Genomic DNA, 26,180 nt, shown 5'->3' on the forward strand with positions numbered 1-26,180 from the left:
GTGTGTCATAAGGCCTCAGGTCACCTCTCAGCCTTTATTAGAGCACGTTAGTCACTTAGGACTATCTGTGACACTGCAGTCATATTGCTGCCTTGTGGGTTCCTTATTGGAATCAGGACAGGATATTCTTTCCTCCTACTAGATCTCTTTTTCCACAAATGGTTTCCGTATCCCTGCTTGTTTGTTGCTAAATTGTATTTTTTTTTTAAATGTTGCTATGAATTTGGGTTTTGAGCAATCTTTTCTTTTTTGATTTGTCTTTAATGGTCTTAACACAAAAGGCATGTCAGACTTTTCTTCTGACAAGCATTTAAACTAACTTTTGTTGTAAATGTGCAAAAAAACTGTAGGAAAATGTCATCTGTGAAGCAGCCTCAAGCTCTGTGGGTTTGGATGAACACTTCAATAATTAGAATAATTGAAGGAATTAATTTTCTTTGAGTTACTGAGCAATCTTTTCTGTGAGTCACTTCAGGCAATGATTGTGCTATAGGCCAAAGTTGTTCGTTTCCATGTAGTTATAAGGTAAATTTATAAGCAAGATTTTATTTCCTAATAGTACATGTTTCTAGTCAAATATTCTTTCTTTTGGGTTACAACTTTTGCCAAGTCTCTTTCCTTTATTTCTTAGTGATGTTCTTTCAAAGGAGGAGATCATGATTATTTATTTTAAAAGGGACTTTTACTCCACTCTTCTAAAACATTTTTGCCAGGTGGCTTGGCAGAGGGGAACAACATGGATAAAAATATGGATTCCTTTTAAAGCAATTATCAAGAATTTTTCATTGCTTTATTTTTCCCTTTATCTTCTGAGTATTAGTGTTATTTGGCAAGCTTGTGATTTTTATTGTGATTTTTTAATTGCCAGACTGAAGCAGCCAAGTGTTCCAGTATTTCATCCACCACAGAGATGACTGCAGGTACATTTTACACTGTTTTATGATCACATATTTGCTGCTTTAGGGAACTAGCTTCACGTAAACATTCGTTATGCACTCGTCATTTACAAGTTAGATTAAAAAGAAGAAGAGACAAATGCATATGTGAATCACCATAACCTCCACCTCCCCCGGAACTAGGTATCATTAAGATGCCTCAGACTGAAGCATGTAATGGGCTTATACATCAATGTCTTGGTGAAGATTGAAGAGTTCTCCCTTTGAAACACTGTTATGACCAGTTCTGATTAATTTTATTGCCTACGCGGGTGGCACTGTGGGTTAAACCACAGAGCCTAGGACTTGCCAATCAGAAGGTTGGCGGTTTGAATCCCCGCGGCGGGGTGAGCTCCCATTGCTCGGTCCCTGCTCCTGCCAACCTAGCAGTTCGAAAGCACATCAAAGTGCAAGTAGATAAATAGGTACCGCTCCGGTGGGAAGGTAAACAGCGTTTCTGTGCTTCTCTGGTTCACCAGAAGTGGCTGGCCACATGACCCGGAAGCTGTACGCCAGCTCCCTCAGCCAATAAAGTGAGATGAGTGCCGTAACCCCAGAGTCGGCCACGACTGGACCAAATGGTCAGGGCCCCCTTTACCTTTACCTTTATGGCTGGGGCATGGGACCGCAGCTTGCTGACTCTGCCTTTAGGCCTACTTGATGGTCACACTTGGCATCTCCCTTACGTCCCATGCATTCTTGAAAAATCCAGTTTGTAGAATTCAAGTTGTGTTGTCAAATTCCTAGTTTTATGTGGGATGTTGATCACTCAGTTTGAGTCTATGTGCATGGAATGTTTTCCTATGAGACGCTATGCAAACAAGATTTCCACATGTGGAGATTCAGTGGGAATTCACTTGAAATGGCCTGTAGCAATCCTGCTTTCCCTACTATTAGGGAAAATTAATTATAACTAGTTCTTCAACATTGTACATAAGGCTTCTTTACGTTTGCTTCTGTGGACGCAAAAGATACTAAGAAAACAGCTATTTTGGTAATAGCTAATGTTTATACTAATAAGCTGTCAGGAATGTTTTTATAAATGTAAGGTGAGGCATAAATATTTAAGGAATAAAAATTGGAGTTGACACATTATGAAATGTATAATGTAGTCTAATTACATATGATTTTAAAAGATATATGGATTCCATTTGTTTGGCTATATCTCTAATATGTGTTACAGTTGTTACTGCTTACATACAAGAAGGGAATTTGTACATGGCATTATCAATTGTATATCAAGGCTGGTTGCAGGGGGCAGAGAAAGGGAAGATCTGCTGTGGTTTGCCATATGTTTGAACACCAGTGGATACAGCCCAGGGTTGTATTCATTATGTAGTTGAGCATGGAGCAACCTTGATCTCTTCTTACAGCACTTGCATATCACTTGTGAACATAAATAAAAAAATACTGCAAGGGTTTTTGAATAGAGTAACAGCATGCAGAACAATGTTATTTTATATATTATTAATCTTTTATTTGCCCCACATATGTATCTTAGTAGTTAGTGCTGGAGTTGAAGAATATCCGAAGGGAGAGGAGCCAACCTTCATTTTAACATTGGTGGAAATCTCCGTTGGTTCAGAGAATTGCAGTGACGGATCCGGTTTGCTACAACAAACGTCTGAACAGCTGCTTCCAGCACCAGTTTTTTTTACCCCAGACAATCTGAACTCCACAGAAGTGGCAAGAGAAGATAAGTAAGTAATATTATCTTTTAATATGAACTGATGTTCTTTTGTTGGGTGTACTTAAGACTGGAGATGGTAGTGCCCTTATATGAGCGTGCAGCTCCCAGAGAATTGGCCAAGAGGGGAATATAGCCCTCTGGCTGAAAAAAAAATAGTTATGCCTGATTTAAAGGGATATTATGGAAGAGAATTTGCCCTTTTATCAAATGAAAGTTTTGACGGGATTCACCTTGTGGGAACATGAAATAGGCTCTATGTTTCCCCTCTTCTTGTGGTCAGCCAAGTTATTCATGATAAAACTATTAGAACTGCCAGCTGATTAGAATTGTACCTTGTCAAAGGACAAAATTCTTCTTGTGAGCTCAAGTCAAGGAGCGACTTTCAGAGAGAGTAGTTTTTACTGCTCTGTCCTAAGCATACAGTAGTTACTTGGACTGCAGTCCCATTGGTCTAAGTGAAACCTCTGCCAAGTTAAGGAGACAAGCATTGCAGCTTTCAAAGAGCATTAAATTATTGCTATTAATGAGAGTTTTAATTTGAATTAAATTTACATTGAATTAAATAACACTAATTTCACAACTTTTGCATGGCAACTTTGTACAGCTTTGGAGCCGTAACAGCTGCTGTTGAAGAAAATGCTGTCTCTTTGGACAACACTGCGAGGGCAGAAGGATTGCTGGAAGCCTCGTTGGAACAATTGGCAGAGCTTGGTTCAACCTCTTGGCGGAATCTGAAAAGGCATGCTGAAGCCCTTGAAGAAAGCGGGAATGCCCCTGAGAAGAAAAAACCGTCTTCTCCTATAGGGGGAAACCTGGAAAGCACCAATAAGGTCAGAGATTAATTCAGAGAATCACAAAAGCTAGAACCTTTTGGGTTCACTATCTGTTGCCTGAGTGAAGAAAACCTGGGAGGTTGCATGAAAAAAGGATGGAGAAAGCACTTCTAATATGTCTCAGTGCTGTTTTTTGATGGCAGCAATAGAAAAGAGTCCATTTTTAAGAACCCTGCGCTATGGTGAAGTGCTGCAATTGAAAACAACATGCTTATTTTTTTAGGATGTTCTGATTTTTGACTGCTTTCTTATGCACAGTAGTCCATTCCATTTTGAGAAATGTATTTATTTAGGGTATTTATTACAAAGAAGAAATCTAAAACGAACAAATGTTTTAAACCACTCATTTGGGAACTTTGAGAACAGGTGTTAAAGAATTTGGCTACTGAGTTGAGAATTAGTTTCCATTGTATTTATATTTTGTGGTTGTTTAATTTGGAGAATTGTTAGGTACGTGCACATAGGAAAGCCAGTACAAAAGTTAAATGACACTATCTGTTTAAACAAACAGGCATAGTGGGTGCCTTATGAATCTTTGCAGAAGCTTATGACCAGCCCAGGGACCTAAATATAAGGAATCTAACTAGAAAGAATCAGCAAAATAAAATCAAATGGAAAAACCCTGAAAGTTTCAAAAGAACACAGATTGGGACTGACACAGTCAAGTGCATAGAAAACCAGCAACATTTGTTTAGCTTGTGCTAAAGCCAGTGTAAATTTCACCTATTTTCATCACCATTTGTGAGCAGCAAGACAGTTTCTGTGAAATTTGACTAGGATTCTTGACTTTTCTAACAATTCTGAAAGAAACCTTTTCATCACAGAGTGGATTATAGGACTGTGCCAGAGGTAATACAGCACCTCCTCATTCTAGTTTAATCTGCATTCAAACCCTATCACTGGATTGTATACTGCAAGGGTTGCCAAGTCGTGGCCCAAGGGCTGTTTCTGCTCCCGCCCCCCCCATGCCTCTGAAAACAAGTCACTTTAAAAAGTGTTCTTTTAATTTTTTTTTGGTGGGGTGAATCTGACCTCTCCCATGCTCTGATGCCAAAAGGTTCTTGTGATCCAATCCAGACCATATCAGAATTGTTCCTCTTTTTTTTTAAAAAAAAATTTAAACTGATTTTGTAATGAATTATTTTAAAAATGAATTAAAACAGAGGGGAATGGCTAATGAGAAAGCCTTTTTGAAGGTAGCCATGATAATTTGGTTTTTAACAAAGCTCACGTCTACATTTTGGTCCCCAGAGACATGACTTGAAATTTCATCCTGAAAAGGTTAGGTACGGCTATTATACTGAGTTGTGGGATCTGCCATCCAAATTAATAATGCATAGCCGCTATTGCTGTAGTCACATTACAGATCTTAGTGGCATTTGTTTTCTTTCTACTGTATTTTGTAGAGTAATTCTTGTGTGTGTTTTTGCTATGTGTTTGTATGTGGAACTGAGCTTTATTCGTGTTTTAAGTTATGTTCTTTGTATGTTTCTATGGGTAAAATAAATAAAAAATATATCATAAACACATGCTGCAGATTAATTAAATAAACTATGAGAATTTTTCTCAGGAAATGTAGTTTTGGAAATTAGGGGTCATACCCAAAGCTGCAGCTTTACTGGCTCAAGGGGCTTAAATGTGCGCAAGGGATTTTCCTTTTTCCCTCCTGTCCCCTGAGCACCATCAAAATCAGCTCTGGAGATTTGGGAGATCTTCCTGAGCAGATTTGGGGGAGATGTAGGAGGAGGAGAGTAAAAGTCCCGTTGAGCCATTGGAACCCCGCTGGTGCAACATTAGATAAAATCCTAGTTTTCCACTTTATGGGTTGCATCCAGTGCTGTGTATGCAAAGTTCTAGGTACACAGTGGAACTTCCCCTTCCTTTCATCTCCCTGTGCACCCTCAAAGTCTGCTCCAGGAGGTCCTCCAACTCGCAGGGGCAGATTTTGAGGGTGCACAGGAAAGGAAGGGAAAGTTCTGTTGCATGTGGAAGTCTGTTGTGCTAACAGAACAGCAGTGTTGAACACGACCCCATGTTTAATCATTTGAGAACCAGGAAACAAACATGGGGTCGTGTCCAACATTGCTGTTCTGCTAGCACAGCATACTTCCACTTATACAATAGAACTTTTGCAATACAAATTTTGTTGGATATATATATATATATAGTCTCCTCTCAACTTCTGCTTTAGGTACCTTAGAGTAGACCCTAGATTAACAATTAATTGAAAACCCAAATCTAAATGGTTTTCTGGAAGCAGTGTTCAGGTTAGGAAGTACATAAATGAATTAGTTCATCATGCAAATTTTTGGAAGTCCACCACTGGCATAGATATTATCTTGAATCCCCAAATAGATGTAGTATTTTTCCATTCAAGATGGAGGATTTTGTAAACTGTTTGAACACATTTACCCTTAGCCAAATATCTTAATTCACTTGTACTGAAATATATTGGGGGACAAATAATACTAATTCAGCCTTACTTCAGGAAATGAAGTTGATGTATCATTAAAAAGTTTAATCCCTGTTCTTTCACAGTCTAAATAATAGAAGCAATTGTATTGTCCTTTTGAATCATATTTCTGAAAATGAACTTATACGGATGTTCATATTTCCTTTCATGCAGGGCGCCTCTATGAAATCAAGTTGTATACCAAGGAAAGCTGCTGGTAGGTGAAATTTATATTGTTTTCACATACAAAGGCACGGAACATGTGATTTTCTATAGTTAGCTATTGATGTACGCCAGCATCCCAAATGCATTATTGATTTTTTTATTTTAACAGCAGACATTATTAATCAATTAAATTTCTATACCAAATTAATTAATTAAATTTCATCCGAATATCACGGGGCAGTTTATAATATACATAACATAATAACAAACAAAAACAATACCTCACACAGTTTAAAAGGCCTTAGATATGCTTAATTAGCCAAAGGGTTGGGAGAAGAGGAATGTTTTTGCCTGGCACATAAAAAGGCACCAGACGGGCCTCTCTAGGGAGAGCATTCCACAAACGGGGAACCAGCACAGAATAGGCCCCCCAGATCTCTCATGGAGGAGGCACTCAAAGAAGGACTTCAGGTGCTTGCTGGGTCTGGCTTGGTTCATATTGGGAGAGGCAAGCCTTGAGGTATTCCTCCGTCCAGATCAGAAACATCTTTCTTTCTTAAAATTACTTACATAGCATCTTTCATTTCAAAGAAATGCCGTGGTGGTTTACATGACAATAAGTAAAATAAAAATATACCATATAACAACAAAAGATCCATATCAGTAAAACAACAAGAAAACATTTCTTACAATTACAGTAGCCAGAGATGCTAGCAGCTGGTGAGCTTGGATGAAGATGTAGGTTTTCAGTGGCAGAAGCCCTCAACTGTCAGTACCCACCTGATTCCTGATTTTGAAACTCACCCTCTAGTTTCAAAAGTAGTTCCTCATGTGCTGTGTGGTTGGGCAGATGCTGTTTGAGAAATGCATCTATAGCCACTTTCGGATTCACAGAACTTGTTGTCTCATGGGCATGAGTTGATGTTACTGAATGTCTATTTCTGTTGGAATATCTTATTTGTGGGGAAATGAGACAAATTTGTTGTTTTGTATAGAGTAAAATGGAATTTCCCTGTAGCAGATTCAAGTAGCAGATTCTATATTTTTTGCTTATTTATTTGTATTTGCTGTCGTCTTATTTTTTTAAAAGGGAAAAAGTCAGGAAAATCGAACATTTCAAAGAAGAAAACCACCTCCATCTCTAGACCAGTACCTAAATCTACGGAGGTAAAAGTAATGGAAAGAGAGCACCCTCAATCTTCTCTGAATTTAGGGGCTGTGCTCCTTGATGAAGCAGCTGCTACTGGTGACCAAGTGTCAAGGACACTCCATGCAAGAAAATCAGAAACAAGTGAAAAACAGAAAGACTCAGCTGAAACCTGTAAATCTGTACAATCAGAGCAAGCTGGAGGCACAGCAGTCATTCCAAAAACACAATTATCCAGGTACTTATTTAGTAGCTGTTTTTAGTATGCTATGATGCTCCCCTGCTTTGTAGTGGTGTTGAAACAGTCACATGTGCTCATCACTAAACAGCGTTTCCATGCGCTCTGGCTTCTGTCACGGTGTCCCATGGCACCAGATGCAGTTTAGGCATGCTGGCCACATGACCCGGAAAAGCTGTGTGCAGATCAATGCCAACTCCTTTGGCCTGAAAGCAGAGATGAGCACTGCACACCATAGTTGAATTTGACTGGACTAAACCATCCAGGGGTCCTTTACCAATGCACTAAGGTCTGCACCAACCTGCTTTATTGCTAACAAGGTGCAGACGAAACTAAAGTACTATGTAAACCCAACGCAAGCGGTAGAATAACCTCACATGTACACAATATCAAGTAGCAATACCACCAAAGGAGTTGACTAGCTCCCGATTCTGTACCATATACAGCAGAAAAGTTAATCCAGATGAGGGGAAAGTGTTTTATTGTTTTCTTTTTAAAATCAATCTTAATAAGTCTTAGTTACCCTGTGGCACAATGGGTCAGTGCATCTGGCTGTTAACCAGAAGGTTGATGGCTCAAGCCCATCCATGAATAACTGTTAGCATTGCTGGGTGTTGAGCTAGAATAACCCTTGGGGTCCCTTCCAACTCTACAATCCCAAGATTCCCATGAGAGGATTGTGGGTTGTTTTTTTTTTAACTTTCATTATTATCACCATATGTTGGACAATTTATCTTGACATTTGTATTATTTTTGTATTGAACAGGTCATATAAAAGATCTCTGGGATTTTTACCTTTAATTTGCAAAAATAATAATAGTGAAGATGAAGTAACTAGTAAAGGGAGTAAACAGCCTCTCCAGGAACCTCATATATTGGTCTCTGAAAGCACTGTTGAATTTCCAAAATTGTCCTCAAACAACAAGGAGGATACTCAAGAAAATAGTTCGTTTCCATCAACCTCCAACTGTGAGAATGGAAGCTCCTCTACTGTTCAGGTATGCATGATTTTATTACACATCATCTATTAAAGTGTGTTGAACTCCGCAGCTCGTAGGATAATGTCCCGTTCTTCATTTATTAGTGCATTCCTCATTGTGCTGCACACAGAAAGGTGCTTTAGTGGTTAGGCCATATTTTGTATGAATTGTTTCACTTTGTGACTCATGGAATGTCTTTAAATCTCTAGCAAATTTTTGTTTAACTTAATTATAAAAATTTAACAGTAATTAGTTCTCCACAACCTCCTTGGTCTTTTAGTTACTTAGTTCTCCCAGAAACATATACGGTAGGCTCCAAACCGCTTTAAAGTTTTTTTTTTACAATCAAGCTGTGTATAAATTTTATAAAACAAACAAACATGGAAAAGTAAACAATTAAGCCAGAAACAAAACTTCATTGCCCTGTAGCTGTGTCAAAAACCTATGTAGAGAGTGAAAGATATGTTTTTCTCCAGAAGGTATTTTTTAAAGGCCATGTCACCGTGTTGTGGCTCTACATCGTGATAAAGCAAGGTTTTAATTACTTCAAATCAGTGAAGAGCAGAGACAGGGAACCTGTGGCCCATGTTGGACTCCTAACTCCCATCAGCCCTAGCCAGCATAGCCAATTGTTATGAATCATGGGAGTTGTAGTTGAGCAACATTTCTCAACCCCTGTTGTAAAGACTACTGGCTATACCTCTTTAGTCAATAAGGGAATCTCTTCTTTATTGGGTTGAATCTAAAGCTTCCCTGAAAAGAGCTCCTGTCACGGAAAGAGTGTTCCAAGAGACTACTAATGGGAGCCAACAATTTTTGTTGGTTGACCCCCCCCTCACCGCCCCCAGTTCTACAAATCTGCTCTGAAGAGTTTGGAGACACTCCCACAACAGTTAGAGGTGTTGCATGGTGCTGCAGAGGACATGTGAAGTTGGAAAAAAACAACCAACCTCTTCTCTGCCTCCTCTCCAAGTTGAATTCTCCATTGGATCAAAAGCACTTCTGTTCATGGACAGACTCTCAAGCAAGAGCCACTTTTGGATTCAATCCATTAAAAAATGTTTTAGAATAGCTATTGCAGTGTGATTTGTATAGAAAATTATATTCTGAAACAAGTGAGCAAAATCATGCCCTCCTAGCAGATGTTAGTTTATTAGGCATACATTTAACATTTACATATTTCATATCTGTTGCTTTTATCTGTTTGTTTTTCTTGTAGATTTTATCTGAGATATCTGAAAAGGAAGGTATTACTAAGGAGCCGGAAAAAGAAGAAGAACCAACCAGGATCTCAGAATATTTCTTTAGTGATATTTTTATGGAGGTGGATGATTCAGAATAACTGAGGAGCTTATCAAATGCCTGGCATCCAAGAATGCATTGTAGCAGTAATGTAATGCCTTTGACTAGTCACAAGTTTTCAGTTGGCCCTTACATTTAATGCAGAATTATTTTTCTTTTACTATGAATAATCTATCGTTTGGAAACACTGAAGAAAACACAAGTCTCTTAAGTTTCAAGATACTCGCAAGAACAGCACCAGATCTGTGTTTTATTTTGGTACAAGTAGTTTCTAGATGCATGGCTACACTTGAGAAATGCCATGAAGAATGAGCAGACACCATCTCAAGATAATGCTCATGTTTGTGGGGGCTGTAAATTATCTTTACTTCTTTTTGTGAAGTAAATGTTTATGGGATGTGGATCATAAAATAAGCCAAGTTCTGATTTTAGTCATCTTATTAATATTATTATTTTATAACAAATGCCTATGTGAATTTGTTAAAAAATGTAATGTACAGAGATAAATGTGAAAAAATATTTATTTGAATGTATAGAAATTTTAACTATGCCAAGTTAGTTCTGTCTGTCCTGGAGATAAAAGAGGAATTTAATATTACTCTACTTCTAAGCACTAAATTTTAAATGAAAAAGCTAAAAACAATGAAAAGCATAAAACGACCCATCAAACACCCACTGACAAGGAGGAATTGGAAGTTCAAGAATAAGATCAGCCCCAATATATAAAAGGATAATATATCATGATTATTACTGGTTCCCTCCCCCACTTTTGTTACCTGTTTAGATTTTTGACTTTTATCCTTCCCTGTTTATAGCCTTGGTTGGCGATGATTTTGCTAAAAGGCACAACTTCCATGCGACATTTTTGGGGGAACCTGTCTAAATCAGTTGTGCTCATTCTGAGAAAGGTGTCCTATTTTCTCTGCATTTTTCTTGAACCTAGTGATTTGGATACCAAATATTGCTCATCTCCTTTACTACAATTAGCAATTGAATATAACTTTATTCTACATTTCCCCATAAATATTAATATTTGCAAATACTTGGAAGTAGTTGTTCTCACTTGCAATTGTCCAACTAAGCATACAATTTTGTAGCTGTTTCTCTTTCCCAAATCATCTGGTTTGTGACATATATCATCCCAAAACAAAATTACTTATGTTATTAAATTGGATAATAGAAGCATTACATACTCTTCACTTTTTCTAAAGGTGTATCATATAGTTATCAGTAGCAAATCAGTGGATGTCCACTAAGTGTGTCAGTTCTCCGCCAGAACAAACCAGAACAAACCAGAACAAACACTGTCCAAATTCTATCCAAATCTACTCGAGTAGGTTGGACTATCCTCTGGAGCAGATTTGGGCAGGTGAAGTCGAAAAGAAAAGAAGGGAAACTCAATTGCACAAGTAAAAGTCCATTCACACGACTGCATGTTGCCCAGTATTTTAATTTTCAAACTAACAAGTCTGTATTTGCCTGCTGGTTTGAGCATTTGAATTTTGTTTCAATTCTGTCATATCTGAAGCCCTAAATAGAACAAAAAAATGAGCGCCAAATAAATGTGAATAATTTACCAAATATAAATTTAGATCAACAGACTCAAAGAAAGTAGAATCTGTTCCAGTATGCTGTTACTTCATGTTAATCACATGGAGGAGATATAATGTACTCTCAAATTATGTACACTCAAGAGGCTGCTGAAATAATGAAATACGTTTTTATGTAATTTGCTGGAATCGTTTTAAATTACAAAGCAAAACTAATTGTTTTTTAGAAATCACATAAAAAGCTCAGCTAGAAGGTGCCTTATCTTTCCTTGCTAAATGGAAAGAACAATCGATCCTATTAGCTTTCACTGTAAACCATGTTTTCTTGGTTATCCCTTTTAAACGTCTTTAAAACATGCATATTTCTTTCATGAGTATTGTATATATTTAATGACAGAAGGGAACTAAATATGCTGGGTTCAGAAACAGAGCATTTCATTTGCATAAAAATATGATACGGGGTTGCTGTCCTGGAAAGTGTGACACACGTTTTTCCCCTCAACTGTGTGTAATGTTCCTGTGGAAGCTTTCTATTTCAAAGAAAGCGCTAGTAGCGCTTGTGTTATATATGTAAATTATGTGAATAAATAATTTTGTACCACTGAACTTGTTAAGTCTTTCTTTAAAGGCTGGTGATTTAGGGTACAGTAAATGGTACTGCCAATCTAGCAATTAGAAAGCACATCAAAGTGCAAGTAGATAAATAGGTACTGTCCTGGTGGGAAGATAAACGGTGTTTCCATGCGCTGCTCTGGTTTCGCCAGAAGCAGCTTAGTCATGCTGGCCACATGACCAGGAAAAACTGTCTGCGGACAAACATTGGCTCTCTCGGCCAGTAAAGTGAGATGAGCATTGCAACCCGAGAGTTGTTCACGACTGGACTTAACTGTCAGGCTTCCCTGAATATAAGCAAGTGTGGCTCAGATCAGTGCCTGTCTGTAGAGATAGTGAGATAATTAAAAGATTTGTCCTAATTGTTTTTGTTTAGAACTAGTTTGTTTTTCTGCAAAATTGCAAGTGATTTAGCTTTAACAAATTGTATGTCTAAGAGAACTAGCTGTGTCTACAGACTGTGATCCCTGTTAAGACAGTCAGTTTTTGAGACTAGTCAGAGCAGATGAAGTGTCTCTCAGCGCCAGCAGCAGCAAGATATTACCAACAGCAAGTTCTGTATGCCATATATAATAACAGTAGGCTCTGTGATTATTGTGGACAGTGTTCTGTACCTACTACTGCTCTGTTGTTGTTGTTTAGTTGTTTAGTCGTGTCCAACTCTTCATGACCCCATGGACCAGAGCACGCCAGGCACTCCTGCCTTCCACTGCCTCCCGCAGTTTGGTCAAACACATGCTGGTAACTTTGAGAACACTGTCCAGTCATCTCATCCTCTGTCGTCCCCTTCTCCTTGTGTCCCCTTCTCTTTCCCAACATCAGGGTCTTTTCCAGGGAGTCTGCTCTTCTCATGAGGTGGCCAAAGTATTGGAGCCTCAGCTTCAGGATCTGTCCTTCCAGTGAGCACTCTTTAAGAATGAATAGGTTTGATCTTCTTATAGTCCATGGGACTCTCAAGAGTCTCCTCCAGCACCATAATTTAGAAGCATCAATTCTTTGGTGATCAGCCTTCTTTATGGTCCAGCTCTCACTTCCATACATCACTACTGGGAAAACCATAGCTTTTAACTATCCGGACCTTTGTCGGCAAGGTGATGTCTCTGCTTTTTAAGATGCTGTCTAGGTTTGTCATTGCTTTTCTCCCAAGAAGCAGGTGTCTTTTATTTTCGTGACTGCTGTCACCATCTGCAGTGATCATGGAACCCAAGAAAGTAAAATCTCTCAGTGCCTCCATTTCTTCCCCTTCTATTTGCTTCTGGTGAATATTCACAATATTCTTAATATATACATAGGTTGATAATTAATAAATTTGTGCCTAGTTTATCTACCAAATGTACCTTTTTGAATGGCCCAGCATTGTTTGGAAGGTGGAACTGGCAACCTTGTACATGCATCCAAAATGTTGTATGCTTTAGGGCTGTGCTAAGCTTCATGGACATATATTAATTTTATTTAAAAAGGAAATTTGTCAAAAATCAATTTGCCCTGCTCAAAGCAGTGTCTTGCTCACTTGGGTCAAATATATTGATCATTTCATTCATTACATTTATAGACCTGTTGGGTCTATTACATAATTGTATGCCAAACCTACTTCTCTCTCCATGCTTAACAGAAAGCACCAATCTAGTTTCATAGGCTACTGCTGTTTGCATTTCTTCCTTTTTATTTGAAAGTCTGTATGGCTGGCCATTAATTTTCCTATAGGGTAGGATGTTTTGTTCCATAACAGAACTTTTAACAGGTCTATGATGAATAAGCATTCCAATAGGTGTAGTTTGTCCCACTACTGAATCTCTACACTAGTAATCTGTTTTGTTCACTATTTCACTGCCGCCGAATGTGGATGACAGTAATTAGCTCCAGCAGACTTTGAAACAGTACTGGTGAAATTTATGGAAGATACAGCTGCTGATGGGCTTAATTTCTTTATGCAACCCTCCCCACCTCTTTCTGCTACGTTATCTCCAGCTGTTTGCAGCTGTACAAAACCTCCACAACCAGAGGTAGTCTACTTCTGAATACAACTTGCTAGAGCCACACAGCAAGGGGAAACCTTTTACCTTTACTACCCTTGCTTGTGAGCACCAGTGCAATGGAATCGGTTAAGAATGGTCCTGCAGAAGGTGTTGGACTACAACTCCCATTATCTGCGAGTGCTGGCTGGGGGTCGCCACTATCTAGACCAGGGTTCCCCAAACTTGGGTCTCCAGTTGTTTTGGGGCCACAACTCCCACCATCCCTAGCTAGCAGTGGTCAGGGATGATAGCAATTGTAGTCCAGAAACAGCTGGAGACCCAAGTTTGGGAAACACTGAAGGGGCCAAACTTCTCCACGCAGCACCACAAAGCTGGTGTGAACTTCTGCCACTCGCACACCTGCTAAAAAGTCAGAACAACGTTGCCAACGAAAAGAAGGCAGCCTTCTTTTAAAGGGACGGGAAAAAGACACTCCTCAGGAAGACGGGAAGGGATTTGGAACCGAGGGCGAGAGAGGGCCGGCTTGTCGATTTCCACAATCCCCTCCTGTTCCCGTCGCCTGCCTCTTCCATTGGTCTGAGGTACCAGGAAGAAGCAGGCGGCGCCTGGCGAGGGGAAGGCCTCGTGCCGCCTAGGCCTCGCTCCGTCTCTCTATTGGGCGGCGCGGGGGGAGTGGCCGTGAGGTTGGTCCCAGGCCCGGGAAGTTGTTCCTCGGCCGCCCGCCCTTCCTCCCCCGGCCGCCGCGATGTTACCGGGCCTGAAATGCCGCGTCTGCACGCTCTTTCGCTGCCCGCGCGCGGCCGCGGCTGCCCTCCGCCGCGCTTACCATGGGGACAAGGTGGCCACGGTGGGCTCTCAGCCCGACGTCGCCTCCCCGGTTTATCAGGTAGGCCGAGGAGGGGAGGAGACCCGTTTCCTTTTGGTTTTTTCCTTTTATTTTAAAGGAGGTTGAAGTAGTCTACACGCGCGCGCGAAAGGGCTTTCAGGTGGGTTTCTTCTCTGCGCACCTTCGCTTGCGCGTACCTGGCGCGGTCTTAGTTTAAAAAGGGAGGCAAAGACGGGGCTTGTGTTCCTTTCTGGTGGCCAGAAGCCTTCTTCCCAATATGGGGAACCATGCCTAGCAATTCGGAGTGTAGGTCCTAAAGGTAGTCCGAATCAGTGTAGAAGTCTCGTCCCATAGCTTCACACTTGGCATTTTCTCTCACGGGGAGCAACAGCTGCCACGCCTTCTTGCCACATTAGCCTAGTTTGGCAGAGAGATAGGCAGCGGTCTAGTGGAGCAGAAGCTCATCCTTACAACTACAGTGGTACCTCGGGTTGAGTACTTAATTCGTTACGGAGGCCCGTACTTAACCTGAAACTGTTCTTAACCTGAAGCACCACTTTAGCTAATGGGGGCTCCTGCTGCTGCTGCCGCGCCGCCGGAGCACAATTTCTGTTCTCACCCTGAAGCAAAGTTCTTAACCTGAAGCACTATTTCTGGGTTAGCAGAGTCTGTAACCTGAAGTGTATGTAACCTGAAGCGTATGTAACCTGAGGTACCACTGTACAAGCTATCAATAAGGTGGCTGATCTATTTCTCCAAAGAGCAGCACTAAGCAGCATAATCTCTCCGCCTCCCACTTTTAGAAGGAAATATGTTCTAGAGCAGTCATGTTGCGAACCCTAGAGGATGCTTCCGAGAAACTAGAATTTTATTCCTAGTACAAAACGGGTGTCACATGCTCTGATCCCCTTGACCCCACCAGCAATCAAATCAAATAGTTTGATGTAAGGGAGAAGCACTCCCTTCAGGAACTTGGGTCCCAATCTGTTACCGCTTTTTACACTAACATAAGCACCTTGCATGCTGACAGCTTCTAGGAGCCGCAGGTGAGAGCTGAATGCAGGGTGGCGACCAAAGGTGGACACACTACCCCAGAGGTACTACCCCTTGCCTAACACCCCATATACTCACAGCTTTGGCTGACCGGCTAAACCAGGTGGAGGTAGCTGTTGGGTCTCAAACCTTCGGTGAGTTAGAGTTTCGCCTGCATGCGAAGATGGGCTCTGGTGGATTGAGCAGACAAGACCAATAGTGGTTCCAAGGGTTAAGAAGCCGGTTTTTGCATGTGCTGTAGAGGGAAGTAAGGGACAGATAAGTCTTGTCAATGCGAGAGAAGGAAAACTCTGATTCTAAACCTCTGTTGACTTGTGGGATATGTTTGGGAGAAGAAAAGGCTAAAGCCCTGCACAAATCTGGAGTACAGTCCCTGTGACAGTTGGATGGTGCCTTGTACGCTTCCTTCTGGCAACTCCTGCAGCCAAACTGGTACCCAGTATATTGCTCTACTTTCCTTTGGACCACATCAGTGAGGCCAAGAGAGCAGTCTTGTCATCTGGGCAGCCCAGGGCTTCCATACGCACTGCCCAGACTTGTGCCCCAGGGAGGTCACTTTTGACTTCACCCCCGAAGGCACACTCCATTGTCTCTCAAGACAGATGGATGCCAATAAACACCATAGGCAACCAATGAAAATTCTTCCAAATTGGTATTATATGGCTTCGATGTGTTGAACCAAGTAAGAGTCTTGTGGCTACATTTTGCACTGACCGCAGTTTCTGGACTGCCTTCAAGGGTAATTATTGGCCTTTTGGAGCATGTTGAAGACATTTTTCCTTCAGGAGGCCAGGTTTTTATCCCAGCTGGTATCTGTGTTGGATTTGAGTGGATATTATATATGTGGCATTGTTGTTTTAAATTGCTGTACATTCCCCCCCCCCCAATTGCTTTTATAAATGCAAATGTTTCAACTGTTTTGTATACGCTGTTGCTCTCTCTCTATTTCTATTGTATTGTAAATCGCTTAGGATGCCATGTGAAGTAATTCATAAATGAAATAAATAATAATAACTGTAGTCCTACATAGTAGGGTTTAGCAGCTAGTGGATCTGGCACCTAGTTGACAGAAGAGAGGAGCATGGAAGGTTTTGTGGCTGTGGCAGTGTGGCTTGCCGGAAGTCCATTTGGGACTTCCATTCACTCCTTTGTAATTAGTTGCTTGTTAGTGCTCTGCAGGATCTCATTGCGATTCTTGATTAGTTTTGGATTTTCTTTTAAAATTATTTAAAAGGAAGTTTCAAGTGAATGGCCAAGGCAAGCCACATTTATCCAGTTATGCTTAATAAACAACTTTTCACGCGTATATCTCGTATAACATTCAAGGAGCAAGATGGCCCATGTTGTTAGCTGTTGAACAGGTGTAGCTATTATTTATGAAGGTCATAATATGTACACTTTGTTTCACCAGCATGTGAGGTTCCTTCCATGAGGTGCTCATACTCTGAGCAAATGTAATATGGCAAGATACTGTGCAAACTCAGAAACGGTGCAGCGGCAATCATGAGTTGCCCTTTTTGATCTTTATTGTTTGTTCATTTCTGAAGATTTAACAAGGCACGGTGGAAGATAGTTTTCAAGGCAGGATAGATGAAAAAGTAGTTTGGTAAGACAGAAAGCGTATGTGTTAGTTCAGGAATCTAAATTCATTGATGAGGTCACAGGGACAGAACTGGCAGCAGATTCCTGTAATGCACCATTTGTTTTTCCTGTGTGTTAATAATTATACATTTAGTATTCTGCTTCTTTAGTTTTCATTGTCAAACTAAAGAGAAAATAATAATGGATTCAATTACATTTTGCTGTGGCTACATGAAGTTCATAGTTCTTTTCAGATCCCATTGTACATGATTCATTAAATACAAAGATCCAGTTTGTATATAATGCCAAACCATGGCTTATCCCTTGCATGAATCAAGCTTGGGCTTAGGCACCCTGACTCCTTTGCTGACTTTTGGCATTGGGCACATCATAGTTTTCTGTTACACATCAACAAACTGGTTTGCATTTGCCCTTCAGATCATGGCTTCCAGTTCTCATTTGGAGAGCAAGCATGTATATCGTTTTCTGCTTTGGTTATAACAGTATACCATGGCTTGCCAATTCAGATATAACAGTAGGGAATTGGCACATGCAAGGAGAGGAAGGAATTTGCGAGACTGAGGCTTCCTTAAGGGAGCTTTGGATTGGCAATTCTTAAATGGCAACCTTTGATTCCCTATAGCAAGCCATATTTGACTTGGGAGACTTCAAAAAACTGAGCAGAAAACTGACATTTTGTTTTACAAATGGGAGAAAGAACCAGAAATCCCTCTGGGCATGTACAAGTCCTTGGCTGTGGCCAAAGTAGATCTTTGAATCCAAACTACAGTGGTACCTCGGGTTACATACGCTTCAGGTTACAGACTCTGCTAACCCAGAAATAGTACCTTGGGTTAAGAACTTTGCTTCAGGATGAGAACAGAAATCGTGCTCTGGCGGCGCGGAGACATCAGGAGGCCCCATTAGCTAAAGTTGTGCTTCAGGTTAAGAACAGTTTCAGGTTAAGAACGGACCTCCGGAACGAATTAAGTACTTAACCCGAGGTACCACTGTATAGTGGATAAAACTGGAAGTAACTTATAAAAAAGGAGACAGGTGCTGCTGTGTAGCTTCAGAGGAAATAAGTAGTATAAAAAGTTTCTTATTCATCCCATTTTTATTTATTATTCTGTAAGAATATTCTAACATCAATAGAGTGATGGAATGTAAAATATAATTTAAGCATAAGTAGTTCCTTTTTAAGGCTTGGCAGGTATGAATAACTGAGGCAGAGACTGACCCATGGTCATTGTTCAGGATGTAGGGTTTATTTTATACACTTGAACACCCCTCCCTCCACTGCTCTTCTTGTGACTAAACTGGCATTACAAGCTTTTTGTAGCCCACGAAATGCCATTATTATTACTACAAAAGGGCATGTTAACTTGAATTGGCTGCATGGAAAATGCAGAATAGTAAAAACTAAATAAAATGAAACATAATATGAACATTACAAAAAAAAACCCTAGTGTCAATAAGCAAGTACATAATAAAAATCAATGCAACTCTACAAATAAAATTGCCTAACTCAAGAGCGTAAACCTAGTTGGGAGCGAGAATAAAGCCTAACATGGGAATAACAACAGCATATAACAGTATATACTAGATCTCAGTTCCCCAAGGTAACAGGATCTTCTCCATATTTAACCTGCACCCCTTTGTTGGTAGCTTCACCTCTCACTTGAGACAGTCTTTGTCCTAGCGCTCATTTGGCATGTTCTCACTTCCCCAGCTCTGATATGGGGAAGTAAAGATTATTTTTCCTCCTTCAAGCTCCATGTATATTTCATTCAATCTTCTCCAGCTAGCGACTCTTCCAGGCAAGCTTTTTAAGGCACCATGGTCGTCGTGGTGGAAAAAAGCAGGTGGAAATGCTCTGATTCTTGATTTTGGTCTCCCCACCAAGCAGCTCTTCCAGCAAAGCTGTCAGGGCAGTTAAAGAATAAGTAGATAATATTTATGGATAAAATAAAACAAATAACAGCATATGTTCCTCAAAAAATAAATTAGAAAGCCTGGGAGAATAAAAATGTAGTTTTCTGACAACTGAAAAAATGGTTTGGCACTAGGTGAATCCCTCTCTGAGAAGACTTTCTTTTTGGTTGCTACTCAGAGGAGAGCCTTTGAAGATGGCTTTAATGCACAGTAATTGACAGTGGTATTTGGTGTGTGTGAACTTCTGAAACTCTGGGATAAATACACAAAAGAGAAACAAGTATAAAGAAAATGCGGTTAAAACAATGGATCAATTGAAATGTATTTAATAAGCCTTTAACTAGCTTTAACAACATGTTTTAGAAAAGTGGTTTATAAACATAATTGTTCAATAGTGAAGAAAAGGGGGTGGGATTTATTGTCTTTGGTTAAACATTTTCATAAGTTAACCTGTTGAAACATTCTCCACCAGGAAAACTATGAACGGATGAAGGCATTAGTAACAGAACTCCAACAGCAATCTGAAAAAATCAGGTTTGGTATGTCCTGTTTTTCTCCTATTAGAGCATCGTATAATTGGAAACTGGTTGTATTTGGCGTTCAGTATCAGAAGGTCGGCGGTTCGAATCCCCGTGATGGAGTGAGCTCCCATTGCTCTGTCCCTGCTCCTGCCAACCTAGGAGTTCGAAAGCACGTCAAAGTGCAAGTAGATAAATAGGTACTGTTCCAGCGTGAAGGTAAACAGCGTTTCCGTGCACTGCTCTGGTTTGCCAGAAGCAGCTTAGTCATGCTGGCCACATGACCCAGAAGCTGTACACCGGCTCCCTCGGCCAATAAAGCGAGATGAGCGCCACAACCCCAGAGTCCTCCACGACTGGACCTAACGGTCAGGGGTCCCTTTACCTTTACCATGATAAAATGTCATTGCTTTAGGACTTAATAGAAAAAGACAGAAATAGTATCATTTAACAGTTGTTTAGCATCGGTGTAATATATTACAAATACAAGTAACAGAAGTTTATGAAAATAATGCATCTTTTATTAATGTCTTTGATTATAAAATAGTATTGATTATTGCTAAAGGGAGTGAGCTATTTGTTCAGCTCCATGCACAAGGAATAATAAAAGATCTTGCATAACAGGTGGTGGAGAGAAGGCACGGAAGCTTCACACATCAAGAGGAAAATTGTTACCTAGAGAAAGAATTGACAGACTCATAGATCCTGGGTGGGTACTTCCTTCTTCCTTCTTCATTATTAATATTTTAATGTACAGGATGTTTAAGTTAGCAGATTGCTTTGTTTCCAAGATTTTAACGTCATGGTAAACCATTTCAGATTATATTAGAATTTAGTCATTTGGAAAGACAAATATTGTGTACTTATGTTGTTTTGGTAGCCATCATTAAACAGGGTCTATAAATTATGTCTGTGCTTGGTAACCAGCTGTGAAGTCAGTACTGTCATGATTGTTGTTCTTGTTAGCATCTGTCGGTCTTGGGAGACAATGGAAGAGTGTGCCTTCGGGGGTAAAGTCACACCGATGGAGGGTTACAGTGCCTGCTGCAGATAGCACAATAATATTATATGAATTTATCAACATTTAAAAGCAAGTAAACTGAGCCTGAGCTCTGGGGAAATGGAGGCACTGTGCATTGGTGGCTCCTGCGTCTGGGAGAATAGCTGTTTGTTTGTTCTGGATGGGGTTGCACTTCCTCTGAAAGAACAGGTACTTGGGTTGCTCCTGGACTCATCTTTGTCTCTGGCGGCTCAAGTAGCCTCAGTGGCTAGGAGTGCCTTTTACCAGCTATTGTTGGTATGTTCACTACGTCTGCCCTTGAGCAGGGATAATCTAACCACAGTGATTCACGCATTGGTAACTGCAAGACTCAGTTACTGCAATCTGCTCTATAGGGAGTTACCCTTCAGCCCAGTCTGGAGGATCCAGCTCAGGCATAGGCAAACTCCGGCCCTCCAGATGTTTGGGACTACAATTCCCATCACCCCTGACCACTGGTCCTGTTAGCTAGGGATGATGGGAATTGTAGTCCCAAACATCTGGAGGGCTGGAGTTTGCCTATGCCTGTTCCAGCTAGTGCAAAATGTTGCAGCTTAGAATGTTGATGCTGGCAGACAATTGCCAGGATATGACTCCAGTGCTCAAAAACCTTGTGCTGTCTTCTCATCCACTACGGGACTCAGTTCAGAGTTCTTATATTAATTTACATGGCCCATAGCCACCTGGGTCCAGGATGGAGCTTTACTTGTGGCCTTGCCCCATATATACCCACTTGACAGCTTCAGTCTGCAGAACTGGCACTGTTACAGGTGCTACATAATACTCATTCTACTGTTGTAAGAAATTTATCTTAGTGTGGCAGCACCCAAACTTTGGAACTCCCTACCTATTAACACCAGGCCTGTTAACAATATGCTTATTTTAATTTTCTAAAAATTATAATGACAAAATATGGCCAGTTTTTCAGGGAGCCCTGTGAAAATTTAAAGAATGAACTTATTTCTGGCATGAGTTTTTATATGAAGGGGTAGGCAGTTTGGTGCCTCCAGATACTGTTGGACTACAACTCCCATCATCCTTGACCATTGGTTATGTTGGTTTGGGCTGATGGGATATGTAGTCCAGTAAAATCTGCATGGTACCACATTGCCTACTATTGCTATAGAATTTATGTCTCAGCTTCAGTTTTTTTTCCTAACCTGGCAAATTGTTTGCTCCTCTAACAGCTTCCATGAAAATTATCTGATCCAATTCATGGTATCATAAGCAGATACCACTTTTCTGTGAGATAACTCAAAATTTGGCAAGATATAAAACTTTATATGTTGTGTGAGAATGGAAAGGTGGAATAAAAATTCCAAATAATACATGTAATTAAAATATGTTTTTGGAGCCAATCTATGAGCTTGAAAAGTTACCTACCTAAAATGCTTCATAAGACTTATGTGCCTGAGATTTCTAAAAAATATTTTCCTAGGTCTCCGTTCCTGGAGTTCTCCCAGTTTGCAGGTTACCAGCTGTATGGCGATGAAGAGGTACCAGCAGGTGGCATCATTACAGGCATTGGACGGGTGTCAGGGTGAGAACTGTTAATATCAGTGCTTTTTGTGGGTTGCAACTCTGGCTTTCTGACAGCTTGCAAAAAACAAAATGTCAGAAAACAATCTCAAGAGATCACAATTCATAGTTCTTTTTATTTTTCAGAATTACTGTGTTACTGTGTATTAAGAGCTGTTTCTGAAGATTCATTAGCAGCACATCAGATGCAGCAATGTCACCTTCAGTTTAAGTGTAATAGATGTTTGTGTAACACTCTCTGTCATGATACAGGACTGATGGAAACCTTTTATCAGATATGATTGGCATTGCATACCTAAGTGTGTTTATTTGGATGAAAATTTGGAGGATTTCAGTCTTGTTAGGATTAATGCCAGCAATTCTCTTGCTCAACTGGGAAAGATTTAGTCGCTGAAAATCATTTGTGTTTCAGAGTGGAGTGTTTGATTATTGCAAATGATGCAACTGTCAAAGGTGGAACATACTATCCAATCACTGTAAAGAAGCACCTGCGTGCTCAAGAAATCGCAATGCAGAATAATCTCCCTTGTCTATATTTAGGTAAGTTCTATTGCAAACACTATTATTAATTGATATGCTAAGGTTGGAGGCAGGCTATATTTTTAAGAGTAGGCTGGCAATGACAATTATCTTTTTTTACCCTTCTAGGGGTTGGGCTGTGGAGCCATAGTTCTTTTACTCACCAAAATGTGGTTAAGGAAGCTCAGTTATGGTTTGGCTTGGCTTGGTGTAAGAATTGACAAAACATCAGCTGGCAAATCTGAATAGGAAACTCTGGTTTGAAGTGGGTTTGGAAATCAAGGTTTGCTCTAACAAATGTTTGGCATTATGTCTGATTTGGCAATCATAGTTATGTTCATCAAACACCATGGATGATGGGAATGAATTTCTGAAGCTGCATGCTGAAGACAGAAAACAAATGTACACTAGTAGCTTTAAACTGTAGTTTGTCTGCTGTATGTCTGTTTATTTTTCTTTTATCCCACCTTTTCTCACAAGAGAGCCCGATGCAGTTAACAACTTTCACGAACACCACACACAGTTTTTTATACCATGATCTATAATGGGTGCAAACTAAGCTTAGACTTGGTGCTTAAATTAAGCCTCTGTGTGTGCGGTAAACTTTTTGTACACATTACATACTGTTTAAACAATTCAGAGCAGTACAGTGGAGCAAAGTATCGAGCACAAGTATCAAATTGTAAATCAGGCTGTACGTCTCTAATGCTTCATCTAAGCATCCAAAAAGGCTAGGCTTTAAGCAACTGTTGTCCAGAGTAGAGCTGCCTGTTTTTCCGTTTTCAGGTGCTGGAGCCCACCCTGTTCTTCCCTTTGGTGGCACTTGCTTAGATAAAGGGCTGTAGATTGGAGGCAAGGACAACCCTTCATCCAAGCAATTGTCATATAAGGGTTCTGGCTTGCAGTGACAGTGGCTGATTAAAGACTTTGAACAGGGGAAGAAAGCAAATTCCTTTCCTTGCCTCAAACATCTATGATTTCTCATTGTCCTCCTCACAGGGAATAATGGTTTCCAGTAATGTTTAGATAAATATGTTGTTTATCAATGTTCAATCTTTATTTTAACTTAGTTGACTCTGGAGGTGCAAACTTACCACGCCAGGCAGAAGTGTTTCCCGATCGTGATCATTTTGGTAGAATTTTCTATAACCAAGCACGCATGTCTTCACAAAGAATTCCACAGGTAACTTTATTTGAGAATAAAAGCAGGAATATAATTAAGCTGGATTGTAAAGGGAACTATATAGACAGTGACATGCATCATATGGAATTGAGTACTAAATAATTTTCAGTTACAATGGAAAATGTCAGTTAAAAGTCATCCTTGCTATTTAGGACACTCATGAATTTCTTTTCTCTGTTTATCACATTAGTGTTTGTCTCTTGTGTGTATTTGGAGTTAACAAGAAAACTGTCTCAGGTTTGTTTTGTTAAACCCAGACCTCTTTGCTTTTTCTTTGTTGTATTACAAAGGGACATTTTCTTCTTCTTCTTTTATTCATGTGCTGTTGAAAACACATAGCAGTGGGTAGAATTATTTTATACAACTTGTTAAAAGAAACTATTCTGACCATATCTGATCTTATGCTTGGAAGCAGAGGCACAACAGCAGGAAGCAATTTGCTAGCACTTGACCTATATGGCTTTACCCCACTCCATCACCATTTAACTGGAAAAGCTTTGAGTGTGTACTGATGTACGTCAAAACGGGAATTGGCATTCTCCCCGCTTCTGCACATCATTCTTTTACCTTTTGCACTGCAATCAAAATATGTACTTGCCTCTTTGAACACTGATTTAGTTGTTCACTTTGTCCTTCCTTCCAAATCTTTAGGAAAACTGTCTCCTTTTAAAAAAAAAGTTCAAAAGACTTCATTTGGAACTTTTTTTTAGAGAGAGAAATCATTTTTTTCTTTTTAAAGCTGCAAAAGTTTGCTGGGCAGAAGGGTGATGATGGATTCATGATACCACAGGTCCCAGCCAGTTAGTACTATGCACTGTTGACTGTTTCTGCAAGCTGGCCAACTGGGTTTTCCTTGTATTTGAGCCTGGAAAGAGAAAGGTTTGTCTGACCGCACGATGACGAGTCTTCTTCAGAGTGCAATGACCACCCCCCCCATTAGCTCTATGTATTTTGGATTCCCTCTTTCACTGTTCTCCCACTGCCAAGTGGCTATCTGTCTTAATTCTTTCAAAGTGGGAATCTAATAAACTAGGGGATGTTTTCCCCAGTGTAAAATTAATATTATGTAAATCTGTGAGTTAATAGATGCCCCTTACACATTTAGGGGCTTTGTGTTTTTCTTGGACGATTGATAAATATATTTGTCTGACCCACCGGAATAACAGACAAACCTTTCTAAATAAATAAATAAATAGACAGACAGATAAACTGGATTCTCTCTTTTTTAAATATGGCAACCCTACCCACCAGGATAACAGCTATCAGGTTATACTTTAAAATAAATGATTTTTATTAATTCATAGAAATTACTCACATGTCTAGCATATAATATCCTGGAGACAGCACTAAAGTTATTTTATCCACCACAGACAGTCATTCCCAGGAAAGAATATAGTTCAACCGTACTGTTCAGCATAGTCATATCTACAAAGATGCTTGGGAGAGTTTGTATTGAAGACCAGTTTAATTTGTATATTGAATAAATGAGCACCATATTGCACAACATTTGTCTAGTTTTTCTGTTCCTTTTATCACTAGGTTATGAGTTATTTTCTCAGTGATAGCCAGTCACCATACATGTTTATACCTTAAGTCCAGGATAGTCTCTGTAAGGCCTTCCAGGTTTGACCTATAGATAATCAAGTGGCCACTAAAAGAATAGTTAGTAAATCTTTAGTCTTTATAGCAACATTCAAGGCCTCGAAAGATGGATAGTAAACACAATTGGGGCGTAAAATCCATGGCTGCCTAAATTACGTTGGATACTTCTGAGTCCCCCAAATACTTATATTACCAGGCAACCCTGCTGTGATAATAAGTCCCCTTACTATCACATCACCACCAGCATCATGGTTGGACTGTAGGTGATATATGGGTATCCACTACCACCTGCATACCACTTTTAAAGTATTTTCTAATATGTGCAGAAGCAGATTTTGCTGAGACCAAGGCCCATCACATCTGTTTCCCAAACCATTTTTCAAACCAATCAAGGCCCTCATTTGGTTGTTGATTATTGTGTTATATATAAGAAACGAGGCCTTTACAGCCACAAGAAAATAATTTCATCAAACTATGTCATAGTCCTAGAGGCATGTAATTTAAT

The 26,180-nt window shown here is 39.9% G+C and overlaps 2 protein-coding genes across 4 annotated transcripts in view; both read left to right on the forward strand.

Annotated features, from left to right (window-relative positions):
• The window catches only part of BDP1 (BDP1 general transcription factor IIIB subunit), a 48,130-nt gene extending 36,232 nt beyond the window's left edge, over window positions 1–11,898 (forward strand). For 2 of the 3 annotated variants that reach the window (XM_079995196.1, XM_079995198.1), the window contains exons 36-42: window positions 869–920; window positions 2,437–2,635; window positions 3,230–3,455; window positions 6,085–6,127; window positions 7,166–7,460; window positions 8,227–8,458; window positions 9,660–11,898. In XM_079995196.1, coding sequence (XP_079851322.1) covers window positions 869–920; window positions 2,437–2,635; window positions 3,230–3,455; window positions 6,085–6,127; window positions 7,166–7,460; window positions 8,227–8,458; window positions 9,660–9,782 — 1,170 coding nt within the window. In that variant the 3' untranslated portion in view covers window positions 9,783–11,898. The remainder of the gene's footprint in view (window positions 1–868; window positions 921–2,436; window positions 2,636–3,229; window positions 3,456–6,084; window positions 6,128–7,165; window positions 7,461–8,226; window positions 8,459–9,659) is intronic. The other variant, XM_079995197.1, reaches the window with a different exon arrangement.
• A 2,638-nt stretch (window positions 11,899–14,536) lies between these two features.
• Window positions 14,537–26,180, forward strand: part of MCCC2 (methylcrotonyl-CoA carboxylase subunit 2) — a 30,555-nt gene continuing 18,911 nt past the window's right edge. Inside the window, exons 1-6 of the mRNA XM_079995933.1 lie at window positions 14,537–14,766; window positions 19,748–19,814; window positions 20,418–20,502; window positions 22,271–22,372; window positions 22,784–22,911; window positions 23,961–24,073. Coding sequence (XP_079852059.1) covers window positions 14,626–14,766; window positions 19,748–19,814; window positions 20,418–20,502; window positions 22,271–22,372; window positions 22,784–22,911; window positions 23,961–24,073 — 636 coding nt within the window. The 5' untranslated portion in view covers window positions 14,537–14,625. The remainder of the gene's footprint in view (window positions 14,767–19,747; window positions 19,815–20,417; window positions 20,503–22,270; window positions 22,373–22,783; window positions 22,912–23,960; window positions 24,074–26,180) is intronic.

This window comes from Podarcis cretensis (genome assembly GCF_951804945.1).
Source record: "Podarcis cretensis genome assembly, chromosome: 11".
NCBI lineage: Eukaryota > Metazoa > Chordata > Lepidosauria > Squamata > Lacertidae > Podarcis > Podarcis cretensis.